The sequence below is a fragment of the Peromyscus leucopus genome, chromosome 6, assembly GCF_004664715.2.
Source record: "Peromyscus leucopus breed LL Stock chromosome 6, UCI_PerLeu_2.1, whole genome shotgun sequence".
Lineage (NCBI taxonomy): Eukaryota > Metazoa > Chordata > Mammalia > Rodentia > Cricetidae > Peromyscus > Peromyscus leucopus.
In genome coordinates, this window is record NC_051068.1 from 47,598,074 (window position 1) to 47,614,822 (window position 16,749).

Genomic DNA, 16,749 nt, shown 5'->3' on the forward strand with positions numbered 1-16,749 from the left:
TGGGTGCTGCAAATGGAACCCATGTCCTCCGTAAGAACAACTGCTTTTAACCAGTGGGCCATCTCTCCAGGCCCTAGGTCGAGCATTTTAAGGGTACGGGACGGGTGAAAACCGGAGGGAGGACTACATCCGCTAAGGGGCGGTAACCAGCATTCCCCGCCTGCACACCTCGCCCCGCCTCCCCAGCCCCTCCCTCCGTAGGCCCCGCCCTTGACTACACGTGCGTCCTTTGACCCGCCCACCCGCCCCTTTTCCCCGGAGTCCTTCTGCACGCGGGATTTCCGGTCCTCCTATCGCGAGATCCTCCTAGTGGCGTTGGGCCGCTGAGGCCACTGGAAGCGCGCCGGAGTGCGGCGTGGGCTTGGATTCCGGTTCGTCGCGCAGGAGCTGGTAGGGCCTGGGGTCGGGGTCCGGCTCCTGGCGCTGGCCAGCCGTGGCCGGAGTGGGGAGCGGGCCGGGCGGTGCACCCCGGCCGCGAGCGGACCGCGTGGGCTCTGGGCCGCGGGGCGGAGGCCGGCCCCACGCGGGGCCGCGGCGCTGGGGCGGGCGGAAGGGCAGCGCGGGGCGGCAGCTGGCGTGGGGCCGGGTCGTGGGTGCGGGACACCTCCGGAGTCCCCGGGGCCTGACCTGCTCGGGGCGGGGGGGGGGGGGACTCCACGGGATTGAGATCTCCCCGCTCCTCCCCTTCCTTCGGTAGGTCCCGAACGATGGAGTACATGACAGAAGCCGTGGACCGCAGCCCGGGACACATGTGAGTCGCGATCCCCCCCACCCCCTTTGGTTCCTTAGTTTACAGATCGTAAGATGAGTCTTCTAAAACTCCCGAGAAAACTTTTAGTGGCAGAAGCCCATCTCTCAATTGAAAAGAAAAAATTGTCTCAATCCCCTAGGAAGTGTAATTCGTGTTAATTTATTCGGTTCATTTTAAATTCGATCTAGAAAATGCATGCTTTGAGAAGGATTTTTACTAGACATCTTGCTAGGAGAGGCACCGCACTGTGTAGTCTTTAGCCACACGTGGATAAAAAAGTTTATAACTCAGTTCCTCCATAGAGCTAGTGGCTACCACTGGGAGTTTGGTATATTTTTCTTTTGGGCGACATTGAGCAACATTGTCAGTGGTTCACAACCTTTTTTTTTTTTTTTAATCTGCTTCAGATAGAGGCCTGCTATGTAGCCCCAGCTGGTCTGAAATTCACTCTGTAGGCAAGACTGATCTTGAGGGCCTGTTCCTCCAGCCTTAGCCGTCCAGCCCATTTTGGTCTATTTTTCTTTTTAAAGTTAATTTTTAACATAAAAATTACAGTGTTTCATTATGACATTTTTGTGTGGTTTGTTTGTTTTTCGAGACAGAGTTTCTCTGTGTAACAGGCCTGGCTGGCCTGGAACTCACTCTGTAGACCAGGCTGGCCTCTGCCTCCCGATTGCTGGGTCATTAGGACATTTTTATGCATATGAGTATCCGTAGATTTAACGTTGTACAGTGCTCATATTTACCCTACTGCTGTGCTTCCCTGCCCCCCTTCACTGATCCCCTTCCTGCCCCTAGGAATCTCCTTTTTGTTTTCATGTTATATGTACTTTGTCCTTTCCTGTGAGTCCCAGTAAATGAACTGTTCCTAATGTGGAGACAGTGCTCAGAACAGAGAGAGGCATCTGGTCAGATGTGTCCTAAACCTGTCAGTGTTTAGATGAAAGAGAAACTGCTCTTAAATGTTTTGTTTGTTTGTTTTTGGTTGTTTCTTTGTTTAGTTTTGCTTTTGAGACAGTTTCCCCACATGAAATTCAGCTGTCCTGGAACTCAGAGATCTGCCTGCCTCTGTCTCCTAAAGTGCTGGGACTAAAGGTGTGTACCACCTTGTTCATGTGGAATGTGCTTCAGGATTTTTTGGTTTTTTTTTTTTTTTTTTGAGGAAGGGTTTCTCTGTGTAGCTTTGGTGCCTGTCCTGGATCTCGCTCTGTAGCCCAGGCTGGCCTCGAACTCACAGAAATCTTCCTGCCTCTGCCTCCCCAGTGTTGGGATTAAAGGTGTGCGTCACCATCGCCTGGCTGTGCTTCAGTTTTTGCCATTGATCTTATACTATTTGCATTGTTTATCTCTTTTTTTTCTTAGTTTTCCGATTTTAAAGAAGGGATGATGAAGGGCTAGAACATTGCTATCATTGTATGAAGTCCTATTGCACAGTGCACAGAATTGTAGCCCTTCTTGGTTTTTGATCAGTGTTCCAAAACTCTTCTTCACTCTCTTTTTAAGATTGCTTTTTTCTGCCTTAGAATTCTGTCCTGTTCCTGTCCACCCCCCACTCTACCCCCTACTATTTGAGACAGGGTCTCATTATGTAGTCCTGGCTGGCCCGGGACTCAAAAGAAACATGTTCCCTGCTTCCTGATTGTTAGGATTAAAGGGGTTTTCTACCATGCTCAGCTTGTCTTATGTATGGTCTGTGAGAGTATGTGTGTGTACCGTGTGCATGCAGGAGCCCATGGAGATGAATGGTTGATTCAAACATTGATCTCCTGGAACTGGAGTTACAGATGGTTGTGAGCTGCCACTTAGGTGCTAGAAACAGATCCTGGGTCTCTGGTTTGGTAGAGTTTTGTTTTTTTATATTATTTTTTTTGACTAGTGAACTTATAAAATCTAATTGGAAAATTTTTATACTTTATTTTCTCAAGTTTGTGCTGTGAGTGTGGTGTCCCAATTAGTCCAAATCCTGCCAATGTTTGTGTGGCCTGTTTACGAAGTAAAGTTGACATCAGCCAAGGTGTTCCAAAGCAGGTCTCCATTTCTTTCTGCAAACAATGTCAAAGGTACAGTATGGTCCATTACTTGTTTAGCTTTCTTACGGTGATAATCATTCAGAGAGCCACTGTGGTGTGCTAAGATTATACCAGTACACAGAAGGAAGCATGTGCAATTGAGACTTAATTTTTACTTAGGTTGATGGTACCAAGGATTTAATAATTTGCCATTTTATAGTGTGCTTTCTACTGTTCTACTAATCTGGTCAAGATAGTAAACGTATTTGTAGAAATAGTTTGAATTTGACAGTAGAAGATGCCTTCTGAGAGCTGATGTTTCATTTTTTCTTTAGTTTTGTTCTTTCAGTTGTTGACACATGCTATTTACATCAGGTAGTCCATTGAGAGACATAACTTGCCAGTGAATATAAAAATTATATGCCTGTAATTTCCCAAGTAGGTTTAGCACTTGGCTTTGTGTATGTGGGAGGTTGTCTGGACCTCCCCAAGAATTCAAACGGTGTCTCCCCAGAATAATATCTCTGTGTGCACATATACAAATCCATGTACTTAATGTTCTATTTTGGGGAGTTTACATTGTGTGTCCTGGTGAGTATGAGGCTTTTGATCTGTTATAAATATTTATTATTATACACACGGTGGGGGTTTTACAAGACAAAGAATTGGGACACCCAGTTTATCTTGGATTTCTTATCAACTGGTTATCTGTAATGCTTAGATATGGTTGGAGTCTGAATTTTCTTATGAGAATGAAGGAATTTTATTAGATGATAGGTAATATTTGAAACACCATTTGAAAATACTTAATAAACAAATGATTTTTATTGAACCTTGAAGGATGAAAATCAAAGTTGTTTAACCATTTAATAACTATGGCAAGAAAGCATTTACATAACTCATTTGAGAGTATTTAACAAGAATTATTAATAAATACCTACTATGTACTAGTCCTTGGAAGACCGGGTTAAAATTTTTTAATATACAGAAAAGATTTATACTTTAATGATGTTTAATTAATTAATTTTGACTTTTCAAGACAGAGTTTCTCTGTAGCCCTAGCTGTTTTGGAACTTGCTCTGTAGACCAGGCTGTCCTCGAACTCACTGATTGCTTGTCTCTGCCTCCTGCGTAGAGTACTGGGATCAAAGGCATGCACCACCAATGCTTGGCTTAATAAGGCTTATTTTGAAAATTGTGTTTTTCAGCTTAAAAATTGAAACAGAACTTGATGGCAAACTGTTGGTTATACATAGTATTGTGATGTACTAAGTTTCTATTTGTGTGTGTGTGTGTGTGTGTGTGTGTGTGTGAAAAATAAACATTTCTCAAACATTTTAGAAGTATAAAATAAATAATTTGAGTGTCATTTTGTGATGATTCTAACTGTTTTTTGTCAGTATAGCTTCAAGGAAATTTTGGGCATATTGCCATTTTTACTGGAATTTTATAAAAACTTGTTTTTATTTTATTTATGTGTATGTGGGTATGTACACATGAGTGCAGTGCCCTTGTAGGCCAGGGGCATTGAATCCCCTTAGAGCTAGAGTTACAGGCATTTGTGAGCTGCCAATAGTGAGTGCTGGAAACCCAAGTAGAGTCCTCTTAACTAGTGAGCTGTCTCTCCAGCCTCCTCACTGGAATTTTGTTTTATTTATTTTTTAATAATTTTGGATTGATTTTGTATGTATGTGCACTTTACCATGCTATACATGTGGAAGTCAGAGGATGACTTGTAGGGGCTGGTTCTCTTCCTGTACTGTGTGAGCTCAGGTTGTCAGGCCTGGCAGCAAGCTCTGACCCTCTGAGCTATTGTCAGTGTCTCTTAACGGGAATTTTTACTAAATTAAGTGATAAAATATATAATAGCTCAGGTGGGCTTTTTCAGAATTTTAGTTTTGAGCTAAAGACAGTGGTCTCATAGGTCATGTAATCTTTTTTGGGTTAAGGTTTCAGAGTAGCTTCGGGTTACTCCTGGTTAATAATCAGTATAATTTCTGCATATCCAATAGGAATTGCTATTTCTTTATTTGTTTGTTTTTTTCCTGAGAAGTGGCAGATTTAGTGTGTTATCTTCTTTCAGATATTTTCAGCCACCAGCATCTTGGGTACAGTGCGCTTTAGAATCCAGGGAGCTTCTTGCTTTGTGCTTGAAAAAAATTAAAGCTCCTCTGAGTAAGGTAGGTGGAATAGTTAAAACACTCATTTTCAGACAGTCCTTCCATGTGGGGTTTGTTTTGTTTGGGTGACTATTGTTTGTTTTTTTTTTCCTATTTTCTTTTCCTTCTGTTTTTTTTTTTTTTTTTTTTTTTTTTTTCTGGTGCTGGAGATTGAACCAAGGGCCTTGCCCATATTTGCCAGGTACTCTACCACTGAGCTGTTTTGCTAGTCCCATTGCAAATGTTTTGATTCTCTCTCTCTCTCTCTCTCTCTCTCTCCTTAATTTTTACATTGACCTTTGCTCAGCAGTATTTTTTTTTTATTTATTAGAAAAATGGGGGGAGATTTATTTTATTTTATGTATATGGTGCTTTGCCTTCATGTATGTCTGTGCCTTACATGTGTACAGTGCTTTTGGAAGCCAGAAGAAGTTGTTGGATCCCCTGGAACTGGAGTTGCAGATGGTTGTGATCTGATTTGTGGGTGTTGGAAATCAAACTCAGGTTCTCTGGAAGAACAGCAAGTGCTCTTAACCACTGAGCCATTGTTCAGTTCTAGCAGTAATATTTTTAAGTTCTGGAATCTTTCAAGTTCTTGACTCATTTTGTTCTTGGGTTTTTTTTAATTGTCTGAAGGGAAGCAATATAATCAGGATAACTAGAAGGAGAAAGGGATGCTCCCTTGATTTTTTTTTAAGGTTTTGTTGTGATAGAGAGCATAGTAAAAGGATTTTAGGATTTGAAAGAGTGTTAGATGGGGGCAGAAGAGACATGGAAATTGATTGTAGGAAATAAGAGGATGACTGAGGTGTCTGTAATTATGGTAAAGGACAAAGGACTCAATAAAGTTGGCAATTGCCTGTCTAAGGAGAAGTGTGGAGAGCCTCCGAATGCTGAAGTGGATGTCAAGGTCTGGCCATTCCTGCAGATGGAGATTAGAGGCTTTAGGAAGAGCAGACAGACTTACATAATGCTGTGTACATTTCCTCCTAACTCCTGCAGTTGGAAACTGGGAGGAGGTGGTGGAGAGGACTATGAGGCTTAGAGGGGAAGGGGTTCTGATTAGGAAGCTGCTTATCACTTTATCTGACCTGATTTCTTGACTACTGGGATTTGTTGTAGCTTACCAGTCATGTTAGGTGAGTTTTAGTCTTCAGTACTGCATCTGCCTTGGCTAGTCTTGTTCTTAGCAGACAATATTTGATAGAATTGTAATCTGCTTGCTCACATTTCAGTCTGTGAACAGATTTCTCCATGCACCTCTAGACCAGTGTCATACTGTCCACTTCTGTATGTCATAGATGTCATGAAGAGATCTTTCTCCATTCATTACATCTGCTGCTTATTTGTGTCAAAAAAATTGGTATTACCTAGCCACTTGGGCTTTGTACTAGTGTATGTTCTCTTCCTCTTTCTAATATATAGGTATTCAATCCTGGAGAAGTCTCTCCTAGGAAGCTGCTCTGGCTTTTCTTATTCCTGGTACCTCTTGTTGAGGTTTCTCCCCTGATTATTACAAACCTCCATTCTTGTTCTCAGTCTTTTGTTCCAAAGCTCTCATTCTAGCCTTCTGTGTTGTAGTCAGTTCATCAAGAAGAGCAGACTCTTTTTGTTCTTATCTATCAGTGAGTGTTACAGGTATGTAGTGAGTGTTACAGGTATGTAGCTTGGACATGAATAGTTCTCAAATGAATATCCGTTCTTTTTTTTTTTTTAATTTATTTTTATTTTATGTCTTGGTATTTTGCCAGTATATATGTCTGTGTGAGGGTGTCAGAAGCCCTGGAACTGGAGTTACAGACGTGTGAGCTGCCTGTGGGTGCTGGGAATTGACCTTGGGTCCTCTGGAAGAGCAGTCAGTGCTCCCAACCATTGAGCCATCTCTCCAGCCCCGAATGTCCATTGTTAAAGGAAAAAATAAATAAAAAAAGAAGCTACAGACCAATACAGAAAGATAATAACTTGAGTAGTTTTATTTGTGCGGTTTCTTTTGGATAATGAAGTCACCAGTTCATTTTCTTATTAAAAAAGTATGTTTTTTGCTTGAAGAGCAGTAACTTTTCCCCTTCGAATAACTTTTTCACCTGTGAAAATCTTGAACTCTTCCTTGGTTCACTGGTGCAGTCACTGGCTTGCCCTTCCATTGCTGCTTTTGTTGGCATGGCTTTAGTGATAATGTTTTTCTCTTTGTAGTGAATGGTATGTAATGGTGTTCATCACATGTCCCTTCAACGATCTTAGGAGTCTGTTTATTAGTGAGGTATTCATTCATCTTTCCATCCCTCAGCTGGGGACTTAGGTTTCCCTTTTCTTTCTTTAATATTTTATTGAAGGTTCGCCTTGTCGATGCAGGCTTTGTTTGGACTGAGCCCCATTCCAAGAGACTGAAAGTCAAATTGACAGTTCAGAAAGAGGTAAGCTGTTCAGTTTCCCCCCCTAAACCTGGTTAAAATACAAGTAGTGGGAATGAGGGACTAGTGTTAATTATTTTATGGACTGAATGGCCTAAAAGGAAGAGTACAGTCTAAATCTTGTTGTTTTTTTATCATCTGATGTGTGATTAGGTCACTAGTAGCTACCATTGCTCACAATTAGTGGATTCAGTCGTCCCTTTAAAGATTTTGTTTTTGTTTTAAGGTAGGTTCTCACTAGGTAGCCCTTGGTTGCCTAGAGCTTACTGAGTAGACCAGGCTAGCCTGGAACTCACAGAGATCTTCCTGCCTTTGCCTCTGAGTGCTGGCATTAAAGGTGTGTGCATCACCCTGCCCACCCAACCCTCGTTTTTTTCTCAGTCATATGTTGTTGGTGCCTGTAATACACAACATGTACATGTGTATAAACTTAGAAAAAATTACTTTTTTTTTTTTTTTTTTCTCGAGACAGGGTTTCTCTGTGTAGCTTTGCGCCTTTCCTGGAGCTCACTTGGTAGCCCAGGCTGGCCTCGAACTCACAGAGATCCACCTGGCTCTGCCTCCCGAGTGCTGGGATTAAAGGCGTGCGCCACCAACGCCCGGCTGAAAAATTTACTTTTTGATTGAGTTCTCAAATTCAGTATATAGCCATGAAAGACCTTGAACTTTTGACCACCCTGCTCTGCTTCCCAAGTGCTGGGATTATAGGTGTGTTCCAGCGTGCCTGGCTTTTTGTGGCAATGGGAATCAAACCCAAGGCTTCAGGTGTGACAGACAAGCTCTCTCCCAGTCAGGCCACTCCCTACCTCCCAATTTTTAAAAGGCTATGTTGACAGCCACTTTTTCTAGAGGTAAACTTAAAATAGTAATCTGTGGAATTCAACTTGTGTGCCTTTCTGTAAACAGTGTAACTTACACTGGGGTGAGTAGCTCGGTGAGAGTGCTTGGCCAGCATGCATGAGGCTCCATAGTCGTCCTTATTTGTGCCCCCCCCCAAGAGGTAGTGTAACTTAGTCTTGTAATTTTAACTTCCTCTTACTGCTGTCCCTAATGCATTCATAGAACTGAGTTTTAAATCCTTATTACAATTCCTTGTTTTAATCAAGAAGCACTCACTGTTGAACAGAACTGTGAGAGTGAAGGAGTGCAATTGCTCTCTTCCCCAGGTGATGAATGGTGCCATCCTTCAGCAGGTGTTTGTGGTGGATTATGTTGTTCAGTCCCAGATGTGTGGAGATTGCCATAGAGTAGAAGCCAAGGACTTCTGGAAGGCTGTGATTCAAGTCAGGCAGAAGGTACTGAAAACATAATGAGTGAATCCTGCATCTTGAACTTATTGTCCATTATAAGTAACTGATAAAACCTTCTCTGTTCCCTAAGTTCTTTATGTATAACCAGAATCTAGGTTCTGGAACATTTGTCTTTGGAAATACATCACTATTTTATGTTTTAGTTAATTTTTAAAGAATGTTTTTGTTTGAAAAAAAAATCAATATGCTGTGTCTGTAGATGATATATGTGTACTATATTTATTAATGCTTTTTTGGCATGTAATTTATTGATTGTATAATGCATGGATATTTAGACTCTGCACAAGAAAACTTTCTACTATCTGGAACAGTTGATTCTGAAATATGGAATGCATCAGAATACACTGCGTATCAAAGAGATTCATGGTGAGTTCAAATTTAAAAGAATTTCAAACAATATCAAATTTTTCTTTCTGTTATCCTAAATAACCTATCTTTCTCAGAAGTTGAAGCAGTTGCAAAAATTCTTTAAAAAATTCATGTGCATATATGTGCATGTGTAAAAAGAAGACAACCTTAATTTTCTGTCTACATTGTCCAGTATGGTAATGACTGTCCACATGTGGCTAGTATTGAATGTGACTACTATAATTTTGGAATTGAATTTTGAATTTTCTTCTGTTAGCTGATAGTAAACTCACATGTCGTTTGTGGCTACTCTGGATAGTACAAATCTAGAACTGTTTTTTGTTTTTTTGTTTTTTGTGATGTCTGTCTGTCCTAGTTCATTTGTTAACCATTTAGCTTATGATTGATGCCATTCTTTGTGCTTGGAATAGAATGGTATATTAATATTAGTTCTTGTCCTCTATGTGTTGCTCATCTTGAAGACTAAGCCAGTGACTCCATTAATGCAGTGTAAAGTGCTGTAATAAGAAACTCATAAAACCTTGTTTGCTATGGGAAAGATTGCTGGGATTGGAAGATCTCTAAATTCTTCTGTATTTTATGTACTGAGAGGTATTTGTGATGAGTAGAATTCAGTGTAAACTCAAAAATAAAGAGGGATGAATAAATAATGTCTGAATAGAGTTTTAAAACTTTAAAAGTTTCATAGTAGTCTATACGTCTGCCTCAGAGTTTGCTGTTTTTTGTTTGGTTGGTTTCTTTGATGGTGGTAGGGATTGGCATCAATCTGGGCTCTACCTGATTCTGCGGCTGAGGGACACTGCAGGCCCGTAGCATTCGCTGTGGAGGCTGCATACTTACATGTATTTGATGGAGATGCCATCATTCTGAGATTAATAATCTAAAATATAAATGTTTTGAAGCAAACACAAGACTCCTGCTAGTAATAGGTTTTGGTTGGTGCTTGTTATTTTTAGACGAATTGCTTTCCTAAGTCACTTTTTAAAGTACAGATTTACTTGGTGGTGACTGTTCTTGAAACAATGGCCGAATTCCTTAAATGAGAAAATATCAGTTACGTGAAAACTTAATCTATGCCTCTAGGTTGAGTGTATTACTGGTAGGCATAGGGTGGTCTGTATCATTGAACAGTTTAGTGATGCATTGTTAGGGTTTCTATTGCTGTGAAGAGACACTGTGACCATGGCAACTCTTTTTTTTAAAAAAAGCATTTAATTGGGGCTAGTTTACAGTTCAGAGTTTAGTCCATTGTTATGGTGGGAGACATGGTGCTGGAGAGATAGCTGGGATTTCTTTTCTTTTCTTTCTTTTTTTTTTCCTTAGAGCTGAGGACCAAACCCTTGGCCTTTAGGCAAGCACTCTACCACTGAGCTAAATCCCCAACCCCCTGGGATTTCTCGATCTGGATTGGCAGGCAGGAGGAAGAGAGTGACACTGGGCCTGGCTTGAACATCTGAGACCTCAAAGACCTCCCCCAGTGATACACTTCTTCCAACAAGGGCACGGCTCCTAGTAGTGCCACTCCCTGTGAGCCTGTGGGGGCCATTTTCATCCAGACCACCACACTGGTGTATAAAGTTCCTTTATTGGCTAATCCCTAGGCAAAAGTGTGCTGAGTAAGGCCTGATAGAGAAACTCAAAGCTGGGTGTGCTGTAATCTCAGTACTTGGGAGTTGGAGGTAGGAGGAGTGAGTTTGAAGGTTGTCCTCTATATAAGCCTGCCTGGGCAGCATGAGAGTCTGCTTTGTTTGTTTGTTTGTTTGTTATTGTTGTTGTTTTAAGTTGTATGAGGCAAGGAACACATATTCTAGCTAAGGACTGTGGAAGAAATTATCTGCACAGAATGTTTTGTTGCCAAAAGAGTGGATACATTTTAAAATTACTGCCAAATCCCCAATGCTGCATATTTAACAACGCTTCTTCCAGCTAAAGTCTTTTTCATTACTAATTTTTGATTTAGATGAGTGTTTTCCGTAGCTTGTATATTAGTAATTTAAACAGAAATGTATTTGGAGCTGGAGTGATGACTCAGCAGCTAAGAGTGCTAGTTGCTCTTTAGAGGACCCATTTCAGTGGTTCAAAATCACCTGTAATTCCAGCTCCAGGGAATCCAATGCCTTCTTTGTCCTATAGGCACCTTGTGCACATAAACACACACACTTTAATAAAAATAAACTATGTATTTAAAAAATTCTACAAATTCAAACCATGTATAAGGGCCTCTCCCCCACTTTCCCTTTATCTGTCTGTCATCTCTAGAGATGGTATAGTTCCTTAAGACAAAATATACTCTGTATGTGTCAGTAGTTGCTTTCATGGAGTGCTCCATGACTCTGATACACCTTTAACACGTTTGGAAGACTTTGAGCAACAGTGCATGTGTATGTAGTTTCATTTAATTCTTTTTAATTGCTGTCTGATAGACCTTAGTTAGTGGATATATATATATTGATTTCTTTATTAGTGGACTTACATTTTATTTTTTGCTGCTGAAAACAGCACTAAGTAATTATCCTTATGTTCACCTTTGTGCATATGTAGTATTTTTTCTTGGGAATCGATTTAAAGAATTGGAATTACTGGACAAGAGAATCCAAATACAAATTTTGATGTCCCACAATAGTGCTAGTATACTTTCCCAGCACTAGTAAGCTTTCATTTTTCCAGACACTTGCTGGTAATGGTTAAAAACTGTATTGGCCTTTCTAAGTTTTAGACACGACAATGGCATGTTGTTTTAATCTGTACTTGATTAGTGATAAGGGCTAACAGTTTTGTTATGCATCTTAATCATTTTCTTTCTATTGTGAGTCATCTGTGGTTAGTTATCCTTCACTCATGTATCTATTTTTCTAGTTTTGTATGTGTTTTTAGGATGGTGGTTACCTTCCAGTGCTAAGAATGGTATTTGTTGAAGTTAACATTTCCTTTTCCCTTTCTCATGTTTTTTAAATTTTTAAAAAATTTTCATATAATACATTTTATTCATATTCTTCCCCTCTCCCAACTCCTGTCAGATACTGCCTTCCAACTTCATGTTCTTTCTCTCAGAAAAAAACAAAAAACACCAATCTCCCCAATCCCCAACCCTCTCAAAACACATACAAATACGGAGACCAGTTTGTGTTGAACGACAGGGTCTCTCTCTGTAGCCCAGGTTGTCTGGACTCTCAGAGCTCCTGTTTCATTCTCTGTAGTTCTGGGATTTTATGTGTGAGCAGTGGTTGAGGTTTCTAATTGATCCATGTGCTGGTGTGTGTATGTACATACATATATAAACGTGTTTCTGCGCTTAGACCAATTTTGCTGTCAGTTACGTTACCACTGGAGAAAGTTACAAAGTTTGCCTTCATTTTCTTCATTGTTTATTAACTGTGCTTTTGAAGAACTTGTCCATTAAGCCATTTAGTGAGGTATCTCCTGGGCATAAGCAATATCATTTCCCTTTAAGACATCGATCTCTTTCAGCTAGTTCTCCTTGTGAACCATTTCACTACATTATTTATGTATTTAATTTTGTTTGTTGGGGCATATGCCATGCCACGTGTGGAAGTTAGGGAACGTCTGTTGTCTTTAGCCATCTCTTGAGCTCTGTACTTAAAGACCGAAGGGCTGAGTTATGGGAAATTTAGGTTGGTGTTTATGTTTGAGAAACAGCCACAGTGTATGTGGCTGTGGTCTTCACTTTCCTGACAGAGTGTTGAAAGGTTCCAGTTCTCTGCTGCAGTTGCTGATCATCTTTGTAGAGGGACGTCTGTGCTGGTGTCTCACTGTGGGTTTAATTTCCATCTTACTAAGGACTAATGATAAGGAGCCATGTTCGACATATAAATCTCTTACTGCCTGTATGATTTGCAATGTCTTCTCCTGGACTATAGCCTGTCTTCCTTTTCTCAATGTTGTTCTTTCTTTTTTTTTTTTAACTTTTAAAAATTTATTTATTTTCTATGTATGAATGCCTTGCCTGCATGTTTATAAGTACACCATATGTATGCAGTGCCCCTGGAGACCAGAAGACATTAGACCCCCTCCCCCAGAACTGGAGTTACAGACAGTTGTGAGCTGCCATGTTCGTGCTAGAATTGAACTCAGGTCCTCTAAAAGAGCCTCTTAACTGCTTAGACATCTCTCCAGCCCCAACTTTTAAAGTCTGATAAAGTCCAGCTATTGGGTGACAGAGGTTTTCCTGGGGGGGTATTGCAGCACACACATGTCTACTTACCCCATATAGGGAGGGATCTCACTACAGACCAAAGGTACGGACACCACCAAAGTCCAACTTGATAAACCAGTGTATTTGATTGGGGTTACTACAGGAGTGTGGGTGAGAGGTTGCTTACAGGAGCAGGAATAACTCAAAGACAGCTGCATCACCCAAGCCCACCTCAAGTGGGCAACAGCTCACAAAGCTGGGAACCAGGAACAGACTGCACACAGCCTGCAGGCAGCTCAACAGGTTGGAGAGTGTCCTTTTTAAGTGACTCATTTGGTCCAAACCTCTTCCAGGCACCTGGTCTGATCTTGGAGTCTTATTTGCAGCTTACCTCTGCTAACTGTGGCAGTCAGGGCTCTAGTGAATCTGGTTAGTTTTAGGAACTTCCTGAAGCTATTTTGAGTTGTTTTCCTTCCTGCAGGATGGAATGTATCAATCTTGAGGAAACTGTACACAGCACCATCTAATCAATTTTTTTCATTTGTCAATCATACGTTTCTTATGCTTGAGAACTGTTTAAGGTCACAAAAAATCCTATTTTTTTTATATGCTTTATAATGTAATTCATAGTTAGGTCTTAACTCTGTAATTGGTGTGAAGTGCCTAAATTCATCTTTTATCTGTTAAATGCCATTGACTCTGTTAAGTTCTTTTGATTAAATGTAGTAGCCTATTTCTGCAATCTCAAGTTTATATGAACTTATAATTTTATGCTAGTCTCATAATGTCTTAATTTCATGTAAGTCCTGTGAATTTTCTCATTTCCCTCAATACTGTCTTGGCTATAATGGGTAAATTTAATTTTTATTAGGTATCTCATAAATATTTCTTAGCAGTAGATTTGCTTTTGGCTATTTGTTGATAGTGTTAAATGATACTGGCAGATAATGGTGTCTAGTGACTATGTTCAGTCTCGGCATGTAATTTTTTCATGTGTGTTAACTACATGGACTCTTGCCGTCATCTTGGTAGATTGTTCTATCTATTACATCAAATCTTCTTTTCCTTTCCTCTCTTGGCTTTGAATTTTGTTCTTGTGAATTAATGTGAAGCTTGTTTTCATTATTTTTTGTCTGCCTTTTTGCCAAACAGGTCTTAATTGATATCCCCAACCTTTTTTGGCTGTAATTCCTAATAATATGTTTTGCTTATGGGTTGAATTTGTGATGTGGTCGTTTTTATTATTATTTTTAGATGGTCTGGATTTCTACTATTCTTCCAAACAACATGCTCAGAAGATGGTGGAATTTCTTCAGGGGACGGTTCCCTGTAGGTACGTTGTGAACCTAAATGTGTTAAGGCCATGGATCTGGGAATAGGATATCCAAATATAGGTCACATCTGGTCTTCAGGCTTAGATAACTTAACTTTGTTAAAATTAAAATTTTAGTATGAATATTTAAACAGTCATGAAACATTGACCTACCCATTTTATATTAGCCTAAGAGTGCTGAAGAATCTTTTGATAGCTAAACCTAACTCCATAACAATAAGCACTGTAATGATGAGCCATAGAAGATGGGTAGAAGAACTAGGACTTCAAGATGGGAGAAATTTTCATAAGCTGAGTTTATATTGAAAGAGGAGATTAGCAGGAACAAAGACCCGGGAGGTACATTAGTGCGGCTTAGAGTTTAGTCATTCTGATGAAGGTTTGAAATAAAAGTGGATAATATTAGACATTGCCCTATGTTCTAGTTTCATGTCTGTTGCTGTGATAAAGCACTGTGACAGAAAGCAGCTTAGGAGAAAGGGTTTATTGGGCTTACAATTGTTACAGTACATCTTCATTGATAAATCAAATCAGTAAATCACATCACATCAAGAGCAGAGAGAAATGGATGTGGACATGCCTGTCCACTTGCTTGCTTGTCTCAGCTAGGTTTCTCTATTCTAAAACAGTTCAGGACCCTCTGCCTAGGGCAGTGGTTCTCAACCTTCCTAATGCTGTGGACCCTTTAATATAGTTCCTCATGGTGATGACCCCATGGTGGATGACCCCAACCATAAAATTTCATTGCTACTTCATAACTGTTAATTTTGCTATTGTTATGAATCGTAATGTAAATGTCTGATATGCAGGATCCACAGACTGAGTACTGCTGGCCTAGAGAATGTGCTACTTACTGTGGGGCTGGGTCTTCCCACATCAATTTACTTAATTAAGACAGTCCACCACAGACATGTTCATAGAACCCAGTCCTTCTCAGTCCTAAGACAGTTCTTTTAGGTTATGTCAAGTTGACAAAGCTAATCACACCATCAGGAAGCTGTTTGAAGACACTGGACTTGGATTTGATAAAAATTGGTGTCCCCAACTTTATATAAGGAAGGACCTGTCCCTTTCTGTTAATACTAATTTTTTTTCTTAATAGATATAAAGCATCACAGAAATTGATCTCTCAAGATATCCATAGTAACACATACAATTACAAGAGCACTTTTTCTGTGGAAATTGTTCCAATATGCAAGGTACCTCTTTTCATTGTAATTAATTCATGTCTGTAAGAGAATAGGAATTAATTGTTGTATATAATATTGCTCCTGGTTTCCTACTCCTACTGGCTAGAAATTAAGAATAACTTTTTTCAATGATTTCTGACACGCTCAGCTTTGTTAAAAAGATTTAAAATATGTGTTTAAAACTGTGAATTGGAATGCCCTTCCTTTTGGTGTGTTGTGATGAAAAGATTGGGCTGGTGAGATGGCTCAGCCTTTTTACAGTGCTGGCCATGCAAGCTCTATAACTTGAGTTGGATTCCTGGAGCCCATAAGGTAGGAGAGAACCAGTTGCACACAGCTGTCCTCTGATATCCACATGTACACTTAAACACGTACACCTGCATGAACGTGTACACACATGTCCACGCATATAAACAATAAAATTAGAACAAATTGATAGTGAAATTTTATAATCCAATTTTATTAAAAATTGGAATCTTAGTGGACATATAATAATTTCATGAAACTTTCATTTATAAGAAATGGTAGTTAAAAAGATGAGTGAGCCACTTTAGAATATGTGTGGGTAAGTGTTTTGTGTATGCACATGTGAGTGCATATATGCATAGATGTGTACATGTGGAGGCCAGAAGTCAGTATTAGGTGTCTTCATCAATGGCTGTCCGCTTTATGAGAGAGTTTTTCACTATACCTGGAGCCAACTGATTAGGCTGGCTTAGCTGGCTAATGAGCCCCTGGGATCCGCCTGTCTCTCTGCTTCCCCACTTCTAGGTTTACAAGCTTTTTCACCTGAGTGCTCAGAATTTGTACTCGGCTTGTGCTGTCTCTCTAGCCTGGCCAACAGGATTTTGACTACATTATTAATGGAAATGAGATCACAGAGTCATCTTTACTTGTGAACATAATGTCAATAAAACATTTAAAGCATGCATTATCATTTCATTTACATGTACTAAGATAAAACAAAAAAAAAAAAACCATATGAGTAAAATCCAACAAATAGCTAGGTGTAGTGGCGCATGCCTTTATAACCATATGAAATCAGATGTGTTAGCACATACCTA

At 40.0% G+C, this 16,749-nt stretch overlaps 1 protein-coding gene across 2 annotated transcripts in view; it reads left to right on the forward strand.

Annotated features, from left to right (window-relative positions):
• The first annotated feature begins 279 nt into the window (after window positions 1-279).
• The window catches only part of Nmd3 (NMD3 ribosome export adaptor), a 28,005-nt gene continuing 11,535 nt past the window's right edge, over window positions 280-16,749 (forward strand). The window contains exons 1-9 of one of the 2 annotated variants that reach the window (XM_028867205.2): window positions 280-390; window positions 698-751; window positions 2,677-2,811; window positions 4,844-4,940; window positions 7,253-7,333; window positions 8,497-8,625; window positions 8,916-9,006; window positions 14,417-14,495; window positions 15,598-15,694. In XM_028867205.2, coding sequence (XP_028723038.1) covers window positions 708-751; window positions 2,677-2,811; window positions 4,844-4,940; window positions 7,253-7,333; window positions 8,497-8,625; window positions 8,916-9,006; window positions 14,417-14,495; window positions 15,598-15,694 — 753 coding nt within the window. In that variant the 5' untranslated portion in view covers window positions 280-390; window positions 698-707. Of the gene's footprint in view, window positions 391-694; window positions 752-2,676; window positions 2,812-4,843; window positions 4,941-7,252; window positions 7,334-8,496; window positions 8,626-8,915; window positions 9,007-14,416; window positions 14,496-15,597; window positions 15,695-16,749 lie in introns of both variants that reach the window. The other variant, XM_028867206.2, reaches the window with a different exon arrangement.